The sequence below is a fragment of the Centroberyx gerrardi genome, chromosome 6, assembly GCF_048128805.1.
Source record: "Centroberyx gerrardi isolate f3 chromosome 6, fCenGer3.hap1.cur.20231027, whole genome shotgun sequence".
In the NCBI taxonomy this organism is placed as follows: domain Eukaryota; kingdom Metazoa; phylum Chordata; class Actinopteri; order Beryciformes; family Berycidae; genus Centroberyx; species Centroberyx gerrardi.
Genome location: NC_136002.1, coordinates 7724404 through 7746880, shown reverse-complemented (window position 1 = coordinate 7746880; position 22477 = coordinate 7724404). Strand labels below are relative to the sequence as shown.

The following is a 22477-nucleotide window of genomic DNA, read 5'->3' as shown; positions in this document are numbered from 1 at the left end:
TATTGTGCTTGCTGCTAAATGTTCTGTCAGCAGCTCATTTCTGCCTGAGGAAGAGTACTGACTTGAAACGCATTGCCAAGTGTGCATTAAGCCAGTGATAAGTGTTTTACAGCTTTCTAACGCAGTTTTTTACAATAAGCTTGAATACATTTTCTTACTTTCTGCATTACAAATGGTTTCCCTCCTCCCAGTTTTGTGCTAAATTTTATTCACACAAAGGTTTTCAAAGGAATTGCCGAAGCTTAATGTATCTCTAATGTAATTTGAATATCTTATAAAATCTTTACAAACGGTCAACAATTAAAAAAAGAACTTTTAATATATTTTTGTATTTGTATTTGTGTTTTTTAAAATTACTTTCCTGTTGTCCTTTTCCTTCTTCTTTTCCCTGTTTTGAAATTTTATTAAAATTTTGCCTTAATTATACAATTCTTACTTTATTTACTTAATTGACCTAATTTACTTAAATTTCTTTTAAAGAAAGAAAGAAAGAAAGAGGGGTTTTGGAGAGCTGTACGTAAATGTGCACTCTACCAAGATTTTGCCATGAACTCCAGTTACTACACCTGCCTCTTTGGTGCTGCTTGTACCCTGACCTAAAGTCATGATAATACATACATAATGATCCCCCTTATAAAGGTGTCATGAATGATTATGAACATTTATAATGTGGTCTATAATGCCTTTACATGGCATTATAGACCACATTATAAATGTTCGTTGCTTGCTGTATTCATTGCATTATAGCATGCAATGAACGTGCTTATAAAGCATTATAGATATGGCCTTCATAGAACGTGCTACCAATATGAGATTTTAAAATAGCCCTAAAATTGATGGAAATGTCATGGTAACTTGTCCATGATTCTTTCTTTTTTTCTGCCTCTCAAGTAATTACAACCAAACTAGGCTGCCAATCGAAATCCCAGTTGTATCTATTAGAAACAAAAATGAGAGAGGAGGGAAACCAATTCATTAATGTCACAGTGGAGCTACTCTTCCTGAGTCAAGTCACCCTTGTTTCCTGTTTCAAAACTTTCCACTGCGTAAAACGTGCGAACAACCTAACCTCAGTTCACATAGATAAAGACTGATGGGCCGAACTACGCATGCAGTCAAGCATACACAGATATTGCTTTTCTTGTCAGGTAGACACGATGAACACTACCTGGAAAGAAAATGGTCCAGAGCTAGACAGTAAGATGGCCTATGCCATAGTCTTCGGCTGCATCGTGGTGCTGGGTCTGCCTCTCAATGCTGTGTCACTGTGGACTCTGATACGCCGCCACAGCCTCAAATTCCCCAGTGCCGTCTTCATGATCAACCTGGCACTTTCAGACCTGCTGCTGGTGATCTCCCTGCCCATGAGAGTCTACTTTTATGCCACAGGCAGCTGGCCCCTTGGCATTATGGCATGTGTGTGGATCATTATGCTCTTCCACAACAACCTGCGCTCCAGCTCCATCTTCATCACCTTCATCGGTGTGGACCGGCTGCTGGCAGTGGTTTACCCGCTGAGATCACGGCATCTGAGATCCACCTCCAATGCCTGGAAAGCCTCTGCCTTCGTTTGGATCCTTGTGTTGGTAGTGAACGTCCCAGAGAACATCAACTTTTCAAGACGTTTAAACAACTGCAGTGCATCTACCTGTTTTGAATTTCCTAACTGTCGCCTGTATATACCAGTGTTGGCTTATTTACAGTCTGTTTTAGTGTTCACCATGCTGGCAGTCAATGTTGTGTCCACTGCTATGGTGTCTCGGACTCTCCGCAGGCATCTCAGTGACTCTGCAAGGGTCAACAACAAGATGAATGTCATGCTGATTTTTGCCATGAACTTGATCATGTTTATCATCTGTTTCATGCCTCTGTCATTGGCCCATATACTTGAAAATGGAAAAAATGCCATCAAGCCAGCCATATGTCTTGCTAGTATGAACTGCTGTCTGGATCCACTGTTATATTACTTTTCTTTGGATGCCTTCTGGAAGAAAAAAGAGGATGTGGACATTGCAAGAGAGTGAGTGAAGACAAGGGACGTAAAGAGTTAGGATGAGATGACATCAAATGTCCCTACTGTCATTGTGATTTGCTGCTTTTTCAGCAAAATAGATCTTTGTGTGTGGGATTTAAATGGTTTATTGGATGATTTGACTCAAAGTTTGGAATGTTGCCAATGATGATAGCTCCTTTTCGCACCTCATTCAATTCAGTAAAATGTGAAAAAATGTGAATGAGAATCTCCCTACAGGGCTTAGTAAAGTGCCACATAAAAATATGTGTTCATTCAATTTTTATTATCTTCAGCACGACCAGGGTCTATAACAAAGCCACTGAGTAAAACTTTGCAGATGCTCACACTTTTGTTCTAAAATTGTGTTAGGCAACTTAATAGGGGCTAAATTGTGAGTCCACTGCTATGGTGTCTTGGACTCTCCGCAGGCATCTCAGTGACTCAGTGAGATGGGAGTTAAGTTCTTGTTATAACTGCTCTCATTGGCTTTTTCAGTGTGTTTTTGAAGTTGGCAGGTAACTGCAATGCAATTCTGCAGTTGGATGAATCTTGTCGTGCCTTCACCTTCAGCCATCAAAATTTAACACTGAGGTATGCCCGAAAGATTACCATGTTAAATAGCCAGTATGGTTTTTGGGTAGTTGAAAAGCAAAAAGCATGGCAGTTATGGTTTGGAGTGATAACAAGGACATGGTTTTCACTTAAGTATCTGTATTTGCTAATTTTTTTATTGCTTTAAAAATCATTTGGCTGCCCTGTGTCTCTTAGGCTATAAATCCTGTGATGTGACTGAGACTGTTTGTGTTGTTTGTGAGCATCTCAGTTCTTGAGCCAGCAGCCTGCAAGTCCTAAGCCTTGCCAGATGGAAGGGCATCTGTATAAGCCTATGGCAGACTGTAAGGATCTAGATTACTTCAGCCTCAGATTTGAAACAATCCAAAAGTAATCTTTGCAATTAGGCACTGTGGTTATGCAATTTAGCATTATACCATTATATACTGTACATCAGCACTTACTTTTTATTAACCTAATATTTACACACTACCTCCACCCGTTGTGTCCAATGAGGCCACTGGTGAAACATAACATCTACGTCCATCTAGTGTTCAACTTCTATAACCTCTAAGATGCTGAGACTGGGAATCCCGCAATAAGGATGTGAATTTGCACACCACTGCACTATGGAAAAGGGTTGTGATGCAAGAGCTAGATAAAGATGATGACATAAGAAAACAAGCACAAATTCAACAGTCCCACAGCACATTTGAGGTTTTGGGAGTTAGTCAGCTAGCTAAAAAGCATTTCAAAACACATCATCATCGTGCAAGCCATAAGCCATGTCAGACAGGGTAGATAAATCATGTATTGGATACATATGCATTTCCAATAGCATACAAAAAAAAAAGATATGTTTCCCATCTTGTTGGCATGAGTAGTCAGAAATATTTTCTGTGGTGTGTGAAAATTTGCAGCTGTTATGTCTAAGATTCATAATTATGGATAAAATTATACAATCAGAACTTTGACTTCCTTGTATGAAGCATATACTGGTCAATAAACAGCAGACATTTGTAGAAAAGTAATTTCTCGTGAAGTGATGACTGTTGATTCTCATGGCGCTGCGGTGATAGCCTTGAGGAAATATGAAAGCATGAATCACTGTTCTATAAAAAAAAAAAAACAATGAACCATCTCAACAAATGCCCAGTTATTTTAACTACTTTAATCACAGACAGATTTCATCAGCAGACAAAATATACAGATCAAAGTTTGTTTTGTTTAACTAACATATCATATAATCATATGTTCCCTTTCAGTAGTAATGACTTTAGTCCAGTCTCTGGCTCTGGACTAAGGCTTTAAACGTTGTTTTACAAAACATTCTAACAGTGCTGTTTTTCTTACAGATAAACACATGCAAGGGTAAACAAAGACAATAGTTTAAAATGATTCACAAATGCATTGATAAAGAATGTGCAAAAAATGACAATATGTACCCCTTGAAAAGAGAAAATCAAATGAAAAATGTGAGGAGGGCATCAAAACTAAATAAAGGGTCTTCACCTGTTACAAGATGATGGAATATTACACAAATAAAGTGAATGAAGTCTAATGCCCAATAATGTCTACTACATTGTTGAGACATTGGCACATAAGTAACCAATGCACCGTTCTCTTCCCCCAACTCTCCAACATTGTGACTAGGCTATTTAGGAAGGAAAGGGAAAGGAGAGTAGAGGATAAGGGGACAGGATGGAGGCAAGCAAGGCGGAATTCATAAGAGGCTGCAGTGATAGATTAATAGAGAACATGAAAAGAAAGATAATAGTAGAAATCTGTGGAGAATGTTTGCTTTGAAAAACAGGATTTCATGCCTTGCACAGCTGGATGTGTTACTGGAACTAAGAGACACAAAGTAATCTCCAGGGCAGGAGGAAAAACAAAAGTACAGTCACCTTGACAACACATGGAGACAGTCGTCTCCCCTAACGACAGTAACCATCATATAAATCCCCAGAGGAGAAGTCTCAAAAATATTATTCATTATTGGCTGAAGGACTTCGCTACATGGAAAATCCAATGATAGAACCAATGGAATAGTATTGCAACACACTGAAGGGTAGAAATTACCTATGGAAAATAGAAAAAACAAACAAGCAGGTACTCAAATAAAATTTAAAAAAAATAAAATTAAAAAAAGACATCTTTTACAAAGAACACCAAACCAAAACCACCAGTAAAGTGCAACTCAGACATGACTAGAAGTAAATCCAAGGGAGGGTGCTACAGTGGCTGGAGAAGTGACTGGAGATGTGCCTTTGGGTGGGTGGGTGGGCTGGCATGGATAACCGTCACGTTTACGCTTCATCGCAAATCACCGTCTCCACCACAAATGTATTCTCGAAGTGACGGATGTGGTGGCAGTTCTTCGCCTCGCGCTTGTTGATGCCTGCGAGAGAAACGGGGCGAGACAGAGAGACGAGATAAGCGGCGGAACTTTGTTTTGTATGTACTGAACTTCACATCTGATCAGAGCAGTCGGCAACACGAACGCTCCCTCCATCCTAGAGCGTACAGCCATGTATCAGGTGGCTCTCGCGATCTTTTCCAACCTTTACCTTTCCAGGCTTTAGCCCTAGCCAATCCCCCCCCTCATCTCCAAACCTCTAACCCCAACTCACGTCTGCGGGTGGCGCGGCGCTTCAGGCGGTACGTGTCCTTGCCGTTGCACAGGCGGTAGATGAAGGGTCCCAGCTGACGCATGTTATGCACTTTGCCAGTCACCACCATCTCCTCGTGGATGATGTAGGTCTGAGGCAAGTATGTTCCCTTCTGCAAGAGACAGAACGGCACTAGTACAGTAAGAGTAATCTCACTGGGACAGGGCCAACAGAAACCTTCGGATGTACAATCTTTTCCGATGTACGGTCAAATGTGGATTTCATGTGACGAGCTTGCAGAACTTTGTAATAAACAGCTAAGATTCAAAAAATCTTTGAATTTCAAGAAGAATTCAAGTCCGGCTCCACTTACTCTTATAAGGATGCTCGTAAAGATGCTGAAAGTTTGAGTGTTACCTTGACGTTGATAAGCAGCTCCCAAAGGTTGCGTGGAGGCATGACGATGGTGGTGTTGAGCTCAATGACGTAGCACTTGTCCAGAGCGATGTCATGGTAGGCGGTCAGTCCCTGGACAACAAAAGCAGCTTAGCAATCATTCTACTGGGGACCAGTACTCAGATTACTTTCCTGTGTAACTAGCAACTTAATGTGTTAGATTTTCAATTCTTGTAATCCGTTATTAGTTACCTTTTTAAAGTAGAATGTTCTTACATCTAGATTTCTTTTGTTTCTTTTTTTTTAGCGCAAACTAAAAGAAAAAAAAAAACGCAATCCAAGTCTGCTTGATATTTAAATGAGAATGGCTTAATGTTTTAAAAACAGAGCTACAGTCTTGCATTGCATTTTAAAACCATGATAATACGCTTGGCAGCACAAGCAATACTGCTACAGAAATATTGGTGGGGAACTCAAAAGTACTCTTAGTAGAGTTACTTTTAATAAAGAGTAACTTTGTATCATTACTAGTTACTTTTTAAGAAAAGTAACTGTTAATGTTACTGTTAGTTACTTTTTAAGAAAAGTAACTGAGTAAAGTAATTACTTTTAAAAGTAACTTTCCCTAATACTGCTTGGGACATTTCATCTACGGGCCAAAATCTACTTGTACCTGTTCATTTCTTTGAGGTAACCTGGTTTTCCAGAGAGCGTATCACTATATGGTATGTGAACATGTCTGTGTACACTGTATATGTTCTGTATGTGTGTGTGTTTGTTCTCACCCTGTGGAAGTCGTGGATTATGTCAGCAGGGTCACTGCCTCCGAAGTGAGGCACGGGCACGGTGATCTGCTCGTAGTTGTCGTCCAGGTAGATGCCGACATTTTCCTCCAGCTCCTGGCGCCCGCGCAGAGGGGCGTACACCGAGTCTTCATACAGGACCCTGCAGTGGAACAGGTTCTCCTCTGGGATCTGGGCACACACACACACATTTCACAAATATTGGGGTCAACACAACAGCTAGAACACTTGAAATCAAGTGGTAATGCAGACAAAAAGCTAAGAACACCATTTCATTACCCTACACTACAATCAGTAAATCATTCTGAATTATGTGCAATGTTAAGAAGACGAAGACCAATCTGAGACACATGTGGCAGACGGTACAGCAGAGTGAGGAGGCCTGCTGTCTTACATGAGGTATGAAGTAGTAGCGGTAGACGTAGATGGAGGCCAGGACCAGACCGGACATGAAGACAACCAGGCCAAAAGTCAGGCAGCACAGGCCGTTGAGGGGAGATTTCCTGGGCCGCAGCGGCAGGACCAGCTCCTCCTCATCCTGGAAGACACACAAACAAACACACATGAATACCTAAAATGGTAGAGAGAGTGTATTTACAGGAAGCTTCAACTCAACTGCTCTATTCTTTTAGCTTACTCATCTTCACAATGACGAGCAGATGAAAATGACCCGGCCAAAGTAGGAGTTCATATTAATGGCAATCATACATTTCAAGCAGGAATTACTAGTGCTGAGCCTGGAGTGCTTGGTAATGGTAACTTGAGTGAGACGGTGAGTAATCTTCCCAGCCGCCTCCAGTCTCGCAGCCCATCTGCCAGTGCCACGCGCCCAACCTGTGTGGGCTGGGTGGCACTACACACACAGATAGTAGCCACTCAGCATGCACTTCCATTTACAAAAAGAATTACTCGCAGAAAAGTGGCTCAGTGCTTGTTGTAGTCGTACTGCCGAACGGTTGTGGCAGGTAATATTATCTTATAATGACAGGCTCTGTAAAGAAACAACAAAGGCTGCTATTCTTAGCTGGAACTGCGAAGGAAAACAAATAAAAGGGAGACTGACGCCATGATTGCGTGCATGGGGAAAAGGCTCTTCAATGAAACTTCAAAGAAAAGGGATGACAATCCCTGAGTGTGAACATGCTAAATCTTTTAAGAAAGAAAACAACACAGTGGCTGAAATGAATGGCTTGGCTCCATGCGATCTATAGTCCATCCTTGTATTTTGGTGTCGCATATGAAGTCCTGTATATGCAGCTTTTCATGTTGTAACACATGTATGGGCCAAATGCAATCGTTTGCTGGGAAAAGCAGCATTTGGAAAGAGAGGACACATAAGGACACGCAGACAAGCGTGTATGTGTTAATACTCCCTTCTGTGAGACACAGTTCCTTGTGTTCTCCCACCCTGCTGTGTGAGATAGAGGCTCTTTCACACCGACTGAGAGCGTGACACACAATGAGGTCTGCCTGTCTCTTATTCAATACATTTGGATCTGCCTAGAAAGCAGAGTTCAAAGTCATACTCAATACTCTTGTCAGAATCATATTATATACATGCCTGACGTCCTACCCAGACGCCTATCACGGCTCATTATCTTTGGGTCTCAGCCATGTATCTTTGATAAGGGTCGGGGTGAGTGGGGATGCTGCTACAGGAAAGTTGAGGACTCGACCGGTCTGCCTCCTCAGAGCTTGTGAAAAATGATCTTGCATGCGCTGCAAGCAACAGCAACCCCATCTGCCATTTTGTCAGCCTGTGCTTCTGCATTTTTGTTTTTTGCACTCTACATTTGCTAAAGCTAAGGGGCTGTTTAAATCTGCATTGAAGGACAAAATCCATCAATGGTCATGCCACGAGAAAACAACTCAATCCAAAACATTGCCCATATATGTTTTTAACCCATGTTTTTATTTATTTTTTTATTTTTTTTCTATTCAGTTAACGAAGAGCAGACATTTCCACGATGTAAGAACTTGCATGTAAAGCCAACAATAAGCGCACTGGCGCAGAGAAGAGACCGTCTCAGTCTCGTTTTGTTTCCAGCCAAATGGCGATAGACGCTGTCAAAAAACATCCCTCCTGCGTCCATGGTGCAGGTGCAGGCTGCCCTACAGAGCAGCCAGCCAGGCAGGCACACACTGGGGACACGGTGGGCAACACACAACATTACACACACAAAAAAACGTCGAAACACAGCAAAAACGATGCCAAACAATAGAAATAACAAGACACGCCGTCCATACTCACCGTCGGATGGGGAATGAGAATTTCGGTCTTGTCGCCATCATTCTCCTTCTCCACTTTCTGTCCCGCGACAGACTGGAAAGTGATTTTCACCATGGCTTGTTAGCAGCCTTGACAGCTTGCGATGGGTTTGTTTTTCGCCTGCGTGTGAGGATACCTTTCTAAAAAACCCTTCACCTCGTCGACGGGTCGCTCTGTTGCCACCGCCGGGCTGTTTCTGTAGCTACAATGTATCTGTTTTGTCTTTATCTACCGGAAGTTTGCTGTTTTGTTTTTTTTAATCCGCTCTTAAAGGACCAGCCCGCCGCCGCCTGGCTAGCCCCGACATGTAACTGTTGTCCTTGGTATGGAGAGAAAGTGACGCCAAACTCCATTCAAATATCTGTCAGTGTTGTCTTGCTTATCGTAAACGCAAACTCCTCGTAGCCTAATGGTGTGGCAGTGAGTGTCAACTGTAAAAGTTGAGTTTTTATTTAAATTAAGAGCTTGTGGATCACGTGTACTTGTAAAGTTATCAGAAGAGCCCAAAGATTAGCAAAGGCCGGCTAAAGTTGTGTTCTACGACGTGAGTTAGCCTACATGTTCCTATAATAAATGCATGCGAAGAGATTCCCGCACACAACTTGCAATTTAAGACATTTTATTGTAGAATTAAGTCTGGGTTCTGAGACCTGGGTGTCTTTGCATGTTGTATAGTCCAGTCCCAGTCCTCTCCTACACACCTGTCTCCCGATACAGGTGTGCGAAGAATAGTTTCCCGATAATCAAAGCAACATTAAATTGAGACTTTTGGAGTTCTGCGTGATGCTCTCGATACGATACCTGAACATATCGTGGCAAGGAGCTCACGGTGAACGGTGTGTCCCGCGTGCTGAGGCGGCATGAAATGTGTATCCACCGGTGAGAAGTAGAAGGGGTCTATGAAGTGATAATCACACAGTAACCGACTGTTAGCCGACTGTATCCATTAAATCAATTAAATAATCCCAAAATCCAGCAATGTTGTGAATAGCTGTATTTCTTCCCAATGGGTAGTCAATTCACCAAACCCTGATAGGCCCTGCATCTAATATCATTAACCCACTTAAAGGGAGTGAATTTCTGGGGGCAAGTGGAGGTGACTGATGACTGACAAGATATGATTAATTGACATAAGTCACCATAGTGTCTTGAGGACTCACACAGTTTAGAGGGAATACTGATTCTGAATGCTTGCCTTGTGTGAATTTTGTCTAAATACCACTTCCAAATAAATTTCTTGCGCTTTTCCCTTGATCATTGCTTTCCATTATAATGATAAAAACCACAATATCAAATTCACACTCACTTACAGCAGGTGCCACATTTTGAAATACCAAATTGATGCCCATGCCCCAATGTTGAGAAGTCTGAGCCAAGACAGGAAAGGTGGCATTCTCATACACAAGAATAAAAAGACTACAGGTTTATTTTATTCCAAATGTTTTTTTTTCTTTATTTCAGTTGTTTCGATTGTAGGGCCCAGGCCTTTTGACACTTATGAAAGCACCCACACGCTCTATGCTGAAACTGGAGTCAAAGTCAGCGCACAGCCATGTAGCTAGGAGTTCAATTTAACATTTCAATGTTGTTAAATATTTGAAAAAAACAAAAAAACAAAAAAAAAAACAATTCCAGTACAACATCTTTAGTACAGCATCATGCACAGCCAATGGAGGAACATGCAAGTTCAATGTGCATGGAGGAATCCTGGGTTATTTGAGTGGTGCGGTTTGTTCTTTGCACTGAGATGGTTGATTATTTGCCTGTTGAGATGTATGAATATGCCTCACGTCAGTCACTTTACTTAGCATTACATAGACCATGCCTTTCACTGCAAATTAACAATTCATCATTGGTGGTCGCATCAACTTTGCTCAGTTCCATCTAGGCAATCCAACATGCCCAAAGTACTGTGCTACCCACAATGCTTTACACTCATAATTGTACTGGAATTATAAACCCTCTGGAGAAAAAGGCTCAAACTCGAGGAAAAGGGGAAAAGTGAGAATGATGTGCCGAGTTGCCAACATCCCGATAAGTTCACCCCTGAAGCGCACTTCACTACGGGGCCACACAACACTCCCAGGCCACCAGCCAAGCGGTGAGAATGAGAATTAACGAGTTAATGTAGTAGAGGAGGGGGAAATCCCCACCGTCCTCGACTCCAGTCGGGTGATGTTGGTCGCTCAGCACCTCACAAAGTGCACAAACACACAGGCTTTAATGTTTTTCAGTTAGCGCTCTCCCAATCCCCTTCTGCACTGCTCACACCGCCCTCCATCCACCCCTGCATGTTTTTAGCAGTCTGTGAGAGGTACTCAAAATGTAGATGGAGAATAAAAAGAGGATTAACAGATCCAGAGCTAATACCATGACATTCCTCGGCTGTACAAATTATTAATGTCCTATAGGTTAGCTAAACGTGAGCTGGCCCTTAAAGTTATGTACAGAGAAACCCACCAGCAACCATTTCAGCAGTAAAATGAAATGCAAAAAAAAACAATGTCATTGAACTTTTTTTTTGTTGTTTCGTTTACGGTTTAAAAAGTAATTTGATTACAATTAACCAAAAACGTGATGTTTAAGGTAATATATATATAATATATATTCATATGTCAAGGTTAAACAAAAATCTACAAAGCAAAAAAAAGGCATATGTACATGTTCACCCTGTCCCAGAAAACAATAAAGAGACCCAACTCTCGGGCTGTACCAAATTCATACCTTGCATCCCTCCCTCCTTTCCTCGTGTGCTTCAAGTGCCGCGTCGTTACAAAGCACACGGGAGGTAAATGGTTCTGTGTGATGGCGTCTGACAGCGTGTCCCAAATCACAAAATCAGTAGAATGAATCACTGTCGCTTTATTGGATGAAGGCATACATATGAATTGTAGCCGTTACTGCGATGCGCGTGCGTTTCCGAGTCTGTGGCACTGAACATGGGAGCCAGACTGGGCAGGCCGTCACAGAGCCGGCGCCGGGTACAGCCATGGATCTGTCACATTTCAAGGCATGCAACAAACACCCCAATGTTCAACTTGCTAGTACCTTTTCCATCACAAGGTTGTAGCTGATATTCTTGCAGTATGTGTGTATGCATGTTTCTCTATTTGTGTATAAACGTATGTATACTTGTGGTTATGTTGGTTCCTTGGTGTGTGTGTGTGTGTGTGTGTGTGTGTCTATGAGAAAGTCTGCATTACATTAAATGTATTGAAGTTCTCTGTAACTTGGACTGTTGTGTGTCATTATGGTATACCTTACATGTCTCAATGTGCAAGAAAGCAGCAGCATCTATTATTTTCTCTTATTTCTTTTGAAGGAAAAAAGATTGAAAAAAAAAATTATAATAATCAAATGTCCATTGAGGAGCAGAGGAGCTGGCAACTTTCTGATGAGTTGATATGGGTACGTTTGTTTTTCGTTGGTTTTCATTTGTTTCCTCAATTTTTGTTCAGAAACCAGAACAGCAGCTGCTGATGGGTCCGTTAAGCAGACGTTGTCTGGATGTCGTCCAGACGTGGTCCTGGTGGCTCCTCCCTCCCCACACCCTGTCCCACCCCTCAGGCCTCCTGGGGGGCAGGCCTCTTCAGGTCCCTGATCTGTTTGACCAGGTACGTCTTTTCGTCGTTGAACTGTTCGTCCTCCGTCCTGTCGTTCTGGAACTTGCTGAGGAACTCGATGAGTTTGGTCTGGTTCTTCAGCAGAATGTCCAGGATGGGCTGCGTCTTGTTGGGGTTGGCCACAAACACCTGAGAGTGGATGAAGAAGAAAAGGATGTTAACTTGCAGGTGTGCCGATGTGCGCTGGGTTCAGTGTTGACCACCTCTGTGAGGAAATGCCAACTCTGCTTTAAATTTTACCTTGAAAACGTGGAAAGCCTCAAACTGGATGTTGCGGCTCTTGTCCCGTAGAAGATTCATCATTAGTTTGAGATTCTCTGGCTTGCTGATGTATTTCGTCATGATGGTGAAATTGTGCCGGTCGAGAAGCAACTCCCCCAGTAACTAGATCAATTCAGAGCGAGAAACAGCATTAAACATTCATTTGAACTACAAATTCTTTGTGACGACAGATAGAGCTGTGATTCATTGCCGACCAGACTGACAAGTTGACAGCTAAATCTGACAGGCCTTTGTTACAAAGTACAATATCACTATTCAGACTAAGATGAAAGTAAGCGCTACATTTAGTGTCAAAAACATAGGCAAAAGGAAAAAAAATTCAACATCAAGTGGATATGAAAGGGGGCTCTGGCAGACATGTTAACCATATACATTTTGCTCCCTCCACAAGATGGCGCTCCCATCATTTAGACCGAGGTGATACCTGGAGAAACCCAACACTCTAAAGAGACCCCCATCTTTAAATAGCTCTCTAAAAAGAGTCGCCCCACTACATGAAACCTGTTTACTATGGCACGACCCCGGGCCCTTACCTTGAGGGATTGCCTTTTAGTCACGTAGTTCTCTGAGTGGAGCAACTTCTCATATTCACTAAAGAACTAGAGAGAGAGAGAGAGAGAGATTTGTTCATCCATTCGCTTTGGCAACACACTAATGTACTTGTCACCCAATAAAGCAAGTTGAAATTGAGAGTGAGAGACAGAGGGGGAGACAGAGAGAGGGCAAAAGACAGGGTATTCTATGTGTCATGCAGTGGTTTTCAGAACTGCATCTGCGTCTTGTTTCAAAACACAGTGACAAGAAAATGAGTGATCTTCCCACACAGACTGACAGCCACTTTGTGTTCACAGACTGCAAATGATGTCCCAAATGCCTGGTTTGATGTTGCTAGGAAAGTGACTTCAACTGCCATCACGCCAAACACCCGAGCTTCCACTGTTCTAATTTACATGTAATTGGTGGAACACAAAGGAACAGTTTAGTTCATCTTAAGTTTTCAGACACAGTAAGCGCCGACTTCATATCTCTGACATTTGTGGAATAACCTTCAAACAGTTGGTAGGCCTAAATATTGCAGCAACACATCCACACAAAAATTAATGATTGTGTCTTTTCCATTAATTTGTTACTCCACCACATCAATGTGGAAGAGTGTTTTCACAAGGTAAAGGTTAGCTGAACTATTAAAGCCTTCAGTGTCGATTGCTCTCTATCAAGCTCTTTAAGTTGATACCTATTCTCTTAGCTGCCAATAAAGGTTAGTGGCACAGATACGCAATTTCTTCCTTTGGCGATGTCGGGTCATACTTAACGTACCTCCTTGGCTGTCTATTGCACTTCTGAGAAATCCAATTCTTATTAAACACATGACAGCAATGCAAGCTCATCAGGTTTCAAATCAGCCTGGACTTACCCTGTCATAATGTTGCTCCAGGAACTCTGCGCTCAGTAGCTTGTGTCTTGTGAGTAGGTCCTGGAAACAGAAAACACAGGCTATGAGACTCAGGTAGACCAAACTCGCTGGCTGTGAATAACCTCACCTTATATCAACAACAACTTGTTTCCTCTCCATCTTATCAGGCTTATATAATCTTTTGAAATCTAAAAAGACATGCTGCAACAGGAAGGGTTACACTTCTTTTAAAAAAATGCAACCAACTGCTGTTGTACTAGTGCACAGATGAAAATGGCAAACACTGGCATTTGTGTTAAGGAGCTTGATTTCACAGGATAATCGAAAAAAAATGTAATCACCGTTTTTTTTTTCCCCAACTGTAAAAGGTCATGACCATTGATGACTGCTATACATTTAGGCCTTACTGGGGGGATTTGCTAAATGCTACAGTGAAGTATGTTAGGAGATGTGATCAGAGCAACACCAGAAAAGCATGGCATAATGAGAGGAGTGGCAGGAAAAACCCTTGGAAATGAATTGAAATTGCGTGCCAAAAACACTGAAATCCTGAACCTGAAATTAATTTTCGGCAGAAAGAAAGGATCTGGGTTACAGGGCGATTAGTGCTTTTCATGGACAGCATCCTTTCCAAAGAGATAAGCAGGTTGGTTTATCTGCTGCAATTAAGTTGGTAAATTAATCTTTTTTTATTTTTATTTTTTTAAATTGGGCTGAATAAAAAAAATTGCAATCTCATAAAAGAAATTTTGCCATCATTGCCACATTACAATAATCTAACCACTAACATTCAATAAGCATTAGTGAAGGAAGTTTGGATAGCAATAGGTTTACTCTATGTGGGATAGGAAAGTGGTGCTTTTGTACTGCTTTACTCATTGTTTTCCCCTAAAACTATATTAAACACCCTAAGGGGAATGCATTTATATAAAACAGGGAATGCATTCTGCTTCATCTTGACCCCTGGGAATTTACCAACACCTTCACAGATCCTGCATGGTGCCTGATACTGACAACTGCAAGTAAGTGACAAGGAGTTGTTTAACAGGCAAAGAATTCTGACAGAAATACTGTGATAATTTAACTGTAGGTTCATTTGGAGCTTGAAGTCTCTACATGTCCTTATTTTATTTAAACCAATTGCAATATAGTGTGTGTGTGTGTTTGCGTGTGTGTATAGGATCCTTTTCTGAAGTTTTTGGTGAGTGTCGGTATACCTTCAGAGATACAAAATGTCTATTTAGTACCAACCAAAAAAAAACAAGTCAAACAGCTGCCCGTTTGGGCCGACTCACTTTAAAAGTAGCAAATGCGTCTGAGGCGATGTCGAATGTGGACATCTCCACATATCTGAAGAAGTCGTAGAACTGCTCTGACCACAGTGTGATCTTGGCCAGTGGTTCGTGTCTGATGCACTCCCTCAGCATGATACCACAGTTTAGGGCAATCTCTGGAGACTCATACCTGAACAGAACACAGGAGACAAGCTTATAGACACCATGATAACTAAGGGCTTAGGCTGCACACCTAACCTGCTCCGAGCAGGTTATGTTCGGATCCACACGTATAGAAAAAATACAAAAACAGTGAACTCTCTGGAAAAATGGCATCACCATTACTAGATGATCATATGTATCATATTCATAGAGGTTCATATTTCTGAAAATAACATTTTATTGCAAAAATGTCACTTATAAAACCAGATATGAACAGAAGCACTCAAATCAAATGAATGAGACAAATAATAAAAACTCTACAGGGAGATACTATTGAATTAACAGACAGTAAGAAGATCAGAGATATAATAACTGTTTGTAGTGTTTCAAGGCCATTTGCCCACTCTGACTGTAAAAGAGAGCTTCTAACAAATAGCTGATAAGTGACATTACTTCACTATAATGATTAATAATGAATGACATTTACAGTTGCATATCAAGTGCACTGAAATTCCTTTATAGATTTCCCGAAAGTGATTAATGCAATAGATTGCACCTATATTCTCAAACATGAGGTGGGCATTTTCTCAGCTCCAATGTGGCTATACAATACTGTATTAATGAAAAGTATCTATGCTGTTCATTAATGATGGAGCCTATTTATTTACACATTTACACTATCTGCAACTTTCCTCCTGCAATCCTGTCTAGCCTTGGCCCTAGTGTTAGCCTACTTGTCACTGTTTCAATGTTTTTGTATTGCTCATATGTATTCATCATAACAGTTTGTTGTTCTTCAGAAAAGAACATAAATGTTAGTAATCCATTTCTTCTGCATACTTCCCGTTTTTACAGTCTACTAAATGTGTTGAAATTGTCGGCAGCAGGCAGCCAATCAGGAGCCTGTTTGATACAGAGCCACTGTTTTGCTTTTGTTTGATTGGCTCACACTCAGGGACAGAATTTGAGAACAGGCAAAGACCAAAGACTGTATATAACCATGACATTCAAATGTTATCGCCTCAAAAAGTTACCAGCTAGTGTTGCTGGTGACCCTTAAGGTTTTATCTGCCAAAGACAAATTTGAATTCTATTCCCTATAAACTAAAAATGTGGACAGGAAATTATGTATTGACTAGTACTATGCATGCATGCATGCATGCAATGTACAATTGTCATTTCTCTACATGTAGGTATATGGCTGTGGTAAGAGGAGTAGAAGCCGTAAAAATGTTTCCTATTTTGTTTTTTTTGTTTTTTTGAGGGGGAATTCAATCCAAAACCAAAGTAAATTACTTCTTGTATTTGCATCAATAAGCCAGTTGAAATACAAGCTAATTTGGAATGGCCTGAACTGAAAAGTCATAACTAAAAAGTCGTAACTTCCTGCAACAACTCAACTCTCGCGAGACTTGAGAGAGACTTGGTTACACACAGACCGGATCAAGCGAAAGGTAAAGAAAAACGTTTCATTTCTCTGTAGGGTCCTTTCCATAATGTTGTCAGACACTTATAATAACAATCTGAGCCTGTCAGTGGCAAAAACAAGCACTTTTAGTGGACGTACATTGACGGTTCACATTTGTCCCGTCGGATTACATTGCAGCCCGTTTCGCGGCTGCCGGCTGAAGCGATCTCGCTCAATACTGGACCAATTTCAAAAATTGTTGTCCCCTTTAGTCACTTAGACACAAAAAGTTGGGAAAATAGGGTCCAGGTTGAAAAATACCGAAGTTACCCTTTAACACGCTAATGTTGCGTTTTTAGAGCAAATGTCTGCTCCTGTTTTACCTGAATTTATATGCACTTTAAATTGTCTATGTCCTCCGCATGTGTGCATGTGTATGTACGTATGTTTTTATGTATGATGACGTGTATGTTCGTATTTTATTTTATCATACATGTATTGTTCTTGGCCTTGTGAAGCACATTGTGTTGCTTTCTGTATGAAATGTGCTCTACAAATACATTTGACTTTGACATTTTGAATATAGTCTGTTCAAAATGTATCAAATTTTACCTTTCTTGCTAGGAAGACTTATACCAGGTCCCTTCAATACATCTTTTACATGTATTGTAAGAAAGAAAACATTTATTTAAGTCATGAAGACACTTTGTGATCTAGGTAGAGCTAGGGAGCCATGAATACTGTGTGTGACTGTGTGTGTGTATGTGTGTGTGTGTGTGTGTGTGTGTGTGTGTGTGTGTGTGTGTACGTGTACACAGGCGTGCCTCCTCACCCTTTAAGTAGCATGAAGAGGATATTCTGCTGGGTGCAGAGGTACTCCACTGTGGGCGTCCGTGTGCCGATCTGACGCCTCAGGATGTTGTTGAAGATCTGAGCCACATCCTTCTTACCCTGGTGGTGGCAGATACAGGATACATTTTTTAAAAGGTTGCTAAATCACAAAAGTTTCAACAGTATGTTGAAAGGCTAACGAATAAGTGGCAATCTACATCTGGGTTGAATGCCAAGATGCAATTCTGAACTTAAATCAAGCTGCATTTTCAAAGGCAACAGATTTGAGTCAAACTACCCAATTAGCGCCACTGGGAAATGACTGCATTTCCAATTTTTATGGTGTAGGCGTGAAACCTGCTTTCACATGTGGTGTTTCATCAACAGGGAGAGGAAAGACAGATGTCCTCTCCAGATAATGACATGGATATTGACACATAGCTACAAGACAAGAACAAGACAGTGTCATCATGTAAACCAGAACTGGGCATACAACAAATGTACATACAAATTTAAATATTTGTAAAATAAATAATCTTCGTATTTCTAGGCTGTGCTCCTGTGATGAGCGAGGCCTCACCAGCTTTTTCTCTTCAACGCACGGGAGGATGAGAGAGGGTAAAAGACCAAGAGAAAGATCACACAACATGGTGACTCATCCCGTGATAGGGTGACTCAGGGAAGCCCGCAGCAGCCGTTAGCACGCAGCCTGACATATTGCAGGGAGAGACATGCGCTTGCCCACGTACCAAGATGAGCAGATTGGTCACAAACACCCTAGTATCCCCACTACCTGCGTGTACATCACTGATATGCATCTTGTCTCATAATGATGAGATGCAGTCCTCCTGTACACCTACCAAAAACCTGCCTCAATACACGCCGTCTCAACTTTCACACTTTGCCACTCCTCTTCTTTCTATCTCACTCATTCAATCCGTTTCTCCCTCCCTCTTACCAAACACACGCTTGGTCTCACCTCAAAGTCGATGAGCTGCAGGTCCGCTATGAGAGTGCTGAGCAGGCCGCTGTTGTAGAGCTCCTGGGCCAGCTGGGCCACTGCCTCTGTCTGGGGCTCCTTCTCATTGGTGCCGTACAGGATCTCCTTCATGGCCACAAGGCTCTTTGACACCTCCTCTGTGGCCTGGACAGACGTACATGCAAATACACACAGGAATACATGTAACATTAATTGAACCGGAAACCACAACAGCTGCAAAGAAAGCACACCGCGCTACTGCCAGCCTTCAGAGAACTCCCTCAAACTGATTTTTTTTACAAAATTTTACAAAAAAGAAACTAAAGGTCCAACCGTCTGAACCCAAGATATTCTCACCCTAGAAAAGCTTACTTTTTGGCCCCATAGACATATCAGAGGTGACCTGTTCCACTTCGGACATAGTGGGAAGGAATGAGATTGCGAGAGCCTCTCCCTACCTTCTCCGCCTTCTTGTCGGAGATGTCGTGCTTCTCCAGCACCGTCATGCTGTCCTTAAGGTTCTTGACGATGTCCGCCGGCGACTTGTGGGATTTGCCAAAGGGGAAAGGCATGGTGGAGAGTTACCACGAGCGACCAGGCAGCGCACTGTCCACCTGGGAAATTAGATAAGATATTGGTTATTGAAGGATGGAGAGACTGAGTGATCTTAAGAGAAGGGCAGTAACTAGTACTAAGAAGATATAACAAGAGCAAATGGGGCAGAAATAGAGTAAGACGGAGGCTAATCTTTGTTGCACTGCTGACTAACAGATGGCCTCCTGGCACTAAAGACACAATCTTTCCAGACAAATTCTATAGAATACTTATACAACTCTGGCTATGATTTAAATACAGAAGTAGACAGATGATTACGAAAATAGGCTATGACTCACAAATGATTCAGAAGTCATAGTAATGCTGAGATAAGAATGACACCACACAAGTCTGGACAGAGGCTGACAAAACGGATCGTAAGAATGATAACAGTAAATACGGGCCTAGTCATAAGCAACTACAATGTGGAGTTTCATCTAAAAACCCCTATGCAATACTACCTTATTAGGTTAACAGTTTGCACTAACCGCAACTAAATTTAAATCATAGCAGCTTGTAAAATTGTTGATAAATTACTTTTAAGTACTTTTATAGCAGATCTGAAGTTCATCACTTGACTGAGCAACAGTACAATCCTGTAGAGACAGGTCACTGTCAGTGAATGATTAACCATGCAATGTTTGGTACCACGTAGACCTACCTAAACCATGACATAGCTGATGTCCTTTGTATGACCCTCTCCCAGTACACTGACTAACCTATCTAAGTAAACATGGGCTTAAGTTACACACATATTTCTCAATGAACTTGTGTAGGTCAATAAACACACTCTTTGAGTCCCCTCAGTCCACACACAAACCTCTGACCCAAGATAAAACTGAATCATTCTACAAAGGCCATAGCCAGGTATGGACAATGTAACGACGAGATGTGACCGCCATCTCTCACTGCCACGCTGGCTTTTACTGGGTTACTTTACAGGGGCCCTTATCTGGACCATTCCCTGATCCACCCATCCACCTTACACACACTATAGGGCAAAAGCCAAAGTTTCCCAAACAGTTTAGTGGTAGGCTGAGGGCCTGGCCTGGGTGGGGCCATCCTATCACCGCTATCAGCACTTATCAGAGTGTCATCTGCAACACAGCAGCCTAAATTTGTCTTCTTTGCTCAGAGGGGAGGTCATCTGGGATGACTTCACTAACTATTCTAAGAACCCAAGACATAAGGAAACAAAGATAAAACTCTCAATCTCAATCTGGTGATTAAAAATTTATGTTGCGAGTAACAATGTCTGCTACTAGGGTTTGCCAAACGACATTGACAGTAGTGCACTTAGCACTTACACAGGTAGAGGTACACATTAAACCTATAAAAAGACGTATAAAGATATATAGATCTATAAAGAGAGGCACCAGTCAAACAGTCTGACACCAACCTGTCTCCTGCTGGGATCCTCTGACCTCTGAACCCAAACCCTGGTGCAGTCAAACCCTTCCCTCTTATGTCTTGGCAAGGAGTCCACATTTAGAAAGCGCTGCTAGAGCCAGGAATATAAACCAAGCAGCACTAAAGTGGGAGTGACTGCCAACGATTCATATCTGATGTGTCATGTGTGACCAGTTGAAATGCAAAACTAGGTAGTCCTCGGTTTCAACCGTGATCCAAGCAGCTAAATTGTCCTTGCTAATTCTTTATTAATCTAGACACACCTCTCAACTTCGCCAGGTGGCCAAATCCGCCTTTCACACAGCCTAATGCTCGTTAATGTAGCCAGCAGGCAGCAAAACCACCTCTGCTCCTGACCCGCTTCGGTATCAGTGACGCAAGTAGGAAGGCACCACATATGGCAGGTTAGAAATCAGCTGGCTGCAGCTAAACCACTGACTCCGACATCAACCAGGTACTGTATGCTGGACATTTAGCTCCACTAGGCCAACAAACGTTAGCACTGTCGCGGGCCTGACTTTTCCACAAACTAACTTAACAGTCTAAAAACACAAAGGCTTTGTCAAAAACCGCTGCTGGCCTACTGAAAGGAAACGGTACCAGTCTGAACAGACTTTACTTGCGGCGAGGTGAAATAACCACTGGAGCATAAAATACCGTTACCCCACACAGAGCAAACAAAACAGTGTCAAAAGAAAGCTCTTGCGTCACTCCCACCCTTCCCGTCGAGACAGCAGCAGATGCTCTGCTGTGCATCATGTAACAAAAAAAAAAGCTAGCTATGATAAAGCTAGCGACACCGCTGACAACCCTTGCAAGCAGCTAGGCAACGTTAGGAGCTAACCCTTCGTAGCTAGCTAGTCAAGTTAGCTAGCTTGCTTTACACCTGTCAAACTATTTCAAAGTCCTTCCCACAAGACTAACGAGCTAATTTTACTAGTTGCACAAGTTACAAAACTCGAACAACTTGCTAACCAACGGCGTAGTAAGTTGGCCAACAAGAAGTTGACAGTGAGCACCGCCCCTGTGTGTTATCCATGCCTGGTTTGTGATGGTGTGAAGCCAGCCAACTTTGCGCAATGCTAACAAAATGGTTACTTTCTCAGTAAAACGGTGTTCAGCTAATATGAGTCATCATTAAAGTCAAATCACAGTAAAATACGTGATCCAGCTAACGTTACTCCTGCCTTGCAAGCTATTAATGTGCCTGTTGGCTAACGTGGCCTATTATATTTCAATCAGTGCCACCAAACAACAGTGCTGCTGCTGGCTCGCTTGTGCAAGTGTGTGTGTGTGGTCGACACACAGGAGGCCTGGGTGGGCCTAACGATAGGCTTACAAACCAGCGCTAGCTACTTTAACTTAATCTAAAATAGCGAATAGCATTGGGAATAATGTAAGCTAGCGTTATCTGGATACCGTGATGTAACGTTAGCTAACTCAGCGGAGCGAGTCGCAAATGTTAGCTCCCGACTGATACAAGCAGCTCCCAACGTTAGCCACCAATGTAAAGCCCATGCCAGCTTTAGCAGACCATCAGTAGTAGGCTAGGCTAAAACGTTTCTCCTCACTGAGAGCTGTCCAGCAAGCTAGCCAAATGTAGCTAGCTAGCGTTAGCTAACTTTGTGGCTATCGTTGTGTTAGCTGAAGTACAATGCCTGTAAATATTAGATCAAATAAACACAATATCAAACCTTGTAAACGGTGTTTTCACTAGTCTCCTCCGATTTTTCAAGACAGCAAAAGACAATTTAGGTGCTCCGCGGAACGAAAAACTCCTTTGTTTTCCCTTGTTCGTCGCCTCTCCTTGTTTGTAATGTAATTGTGTGGCCACTGTTTCCTAGTTCTTTCTCTGAG

General features: G+C 42.0%; 3 protein-coding genes across 4 annotated transcripts; 1 reads left to right on the top strand and 2 right to left on the bottom strand.

Moving 5' to 3' along the window:
* Positions 1-1181: 1181 nt before the first annotated feature.
* On the top strand, positions 1182-2147 carry lpar5b (lysophosphatidic acid receptor 5b). Its single transcript, XM_071897320.2, has one exon. It carries the CDS (start codon positions 1203-1205, stop codon positions 2022-2024), a length of 822 nt encoding a protein of 273 aa, XP_071753421.2. The 5' UTR covers positions 1182-1202; the 3' UTR covers positions 2025-2147.
* A 1575-nt stretch (positions 2148-3722) lies between these two features.
* On the bottom strand, positions 3723-8926 carry itm2ca (integral membrane protein 2Ca). Its single transcript, XM_071897259.2, has 6 exons — positions 8626-8926; positions 6769-6912; positions 6357-6545; positions 5593-5703; positions 5197-5347; positions 3723-4964 (listed from the first exon to the last, which is right to left on the bottom strand). The coding sequence occupies exons 1-6, from the start codon at positions 8716-8718 to the stop codon at positions 4873-4875; spliced, it is 780 nt and encodes a 259-aa protein (XP_071753360.1). The 5' UTR covers positions 8719-8926; the 3' UTR covers positions 3723-4872.
* Positions 8927-10066: 1140 nt separating this feature from the next.
* On the bottom strand, positions 10067-22467 carry cab39 (calcium binding protein 39). 2 transcript variants are annotated; one of them, XM_071897239.2, is made up of 9 exons: positions 22315-22467; positions 19075-19230; positions 18617-18781; positions 17639-17757; positions 15258-15426; positions 13963-14022; positions 13082-13147; positions 12507-12650; positions 10067-12395 (listed from the first exon to the last, which is right to left on the bottom strand). In XM_071897239.2, the coding sequence occupies exons 2-9, from the start codon at positions 19186-19188 to the stop codon at positions 12207-12209; spliced, it is 1026 nt and encodes a 341-aa protein (XP_071753340.1). In that variant the 5' UTR covers positions 19189-19230; positions 22315-22467; the 3' UTR covers positions 10067-12206. The 2 variants fall into 2 exon arrangements, with proteins under 2 accessions (XP_071753340.1, XP_071753341.1); XM_071897240.2 differs by lacking the exon at positions 22315-22467 and adding an exon at positions 20610-20696.
* Between the last annotated feature and the right edge of the window lie 10 nt (positions 22468-22477).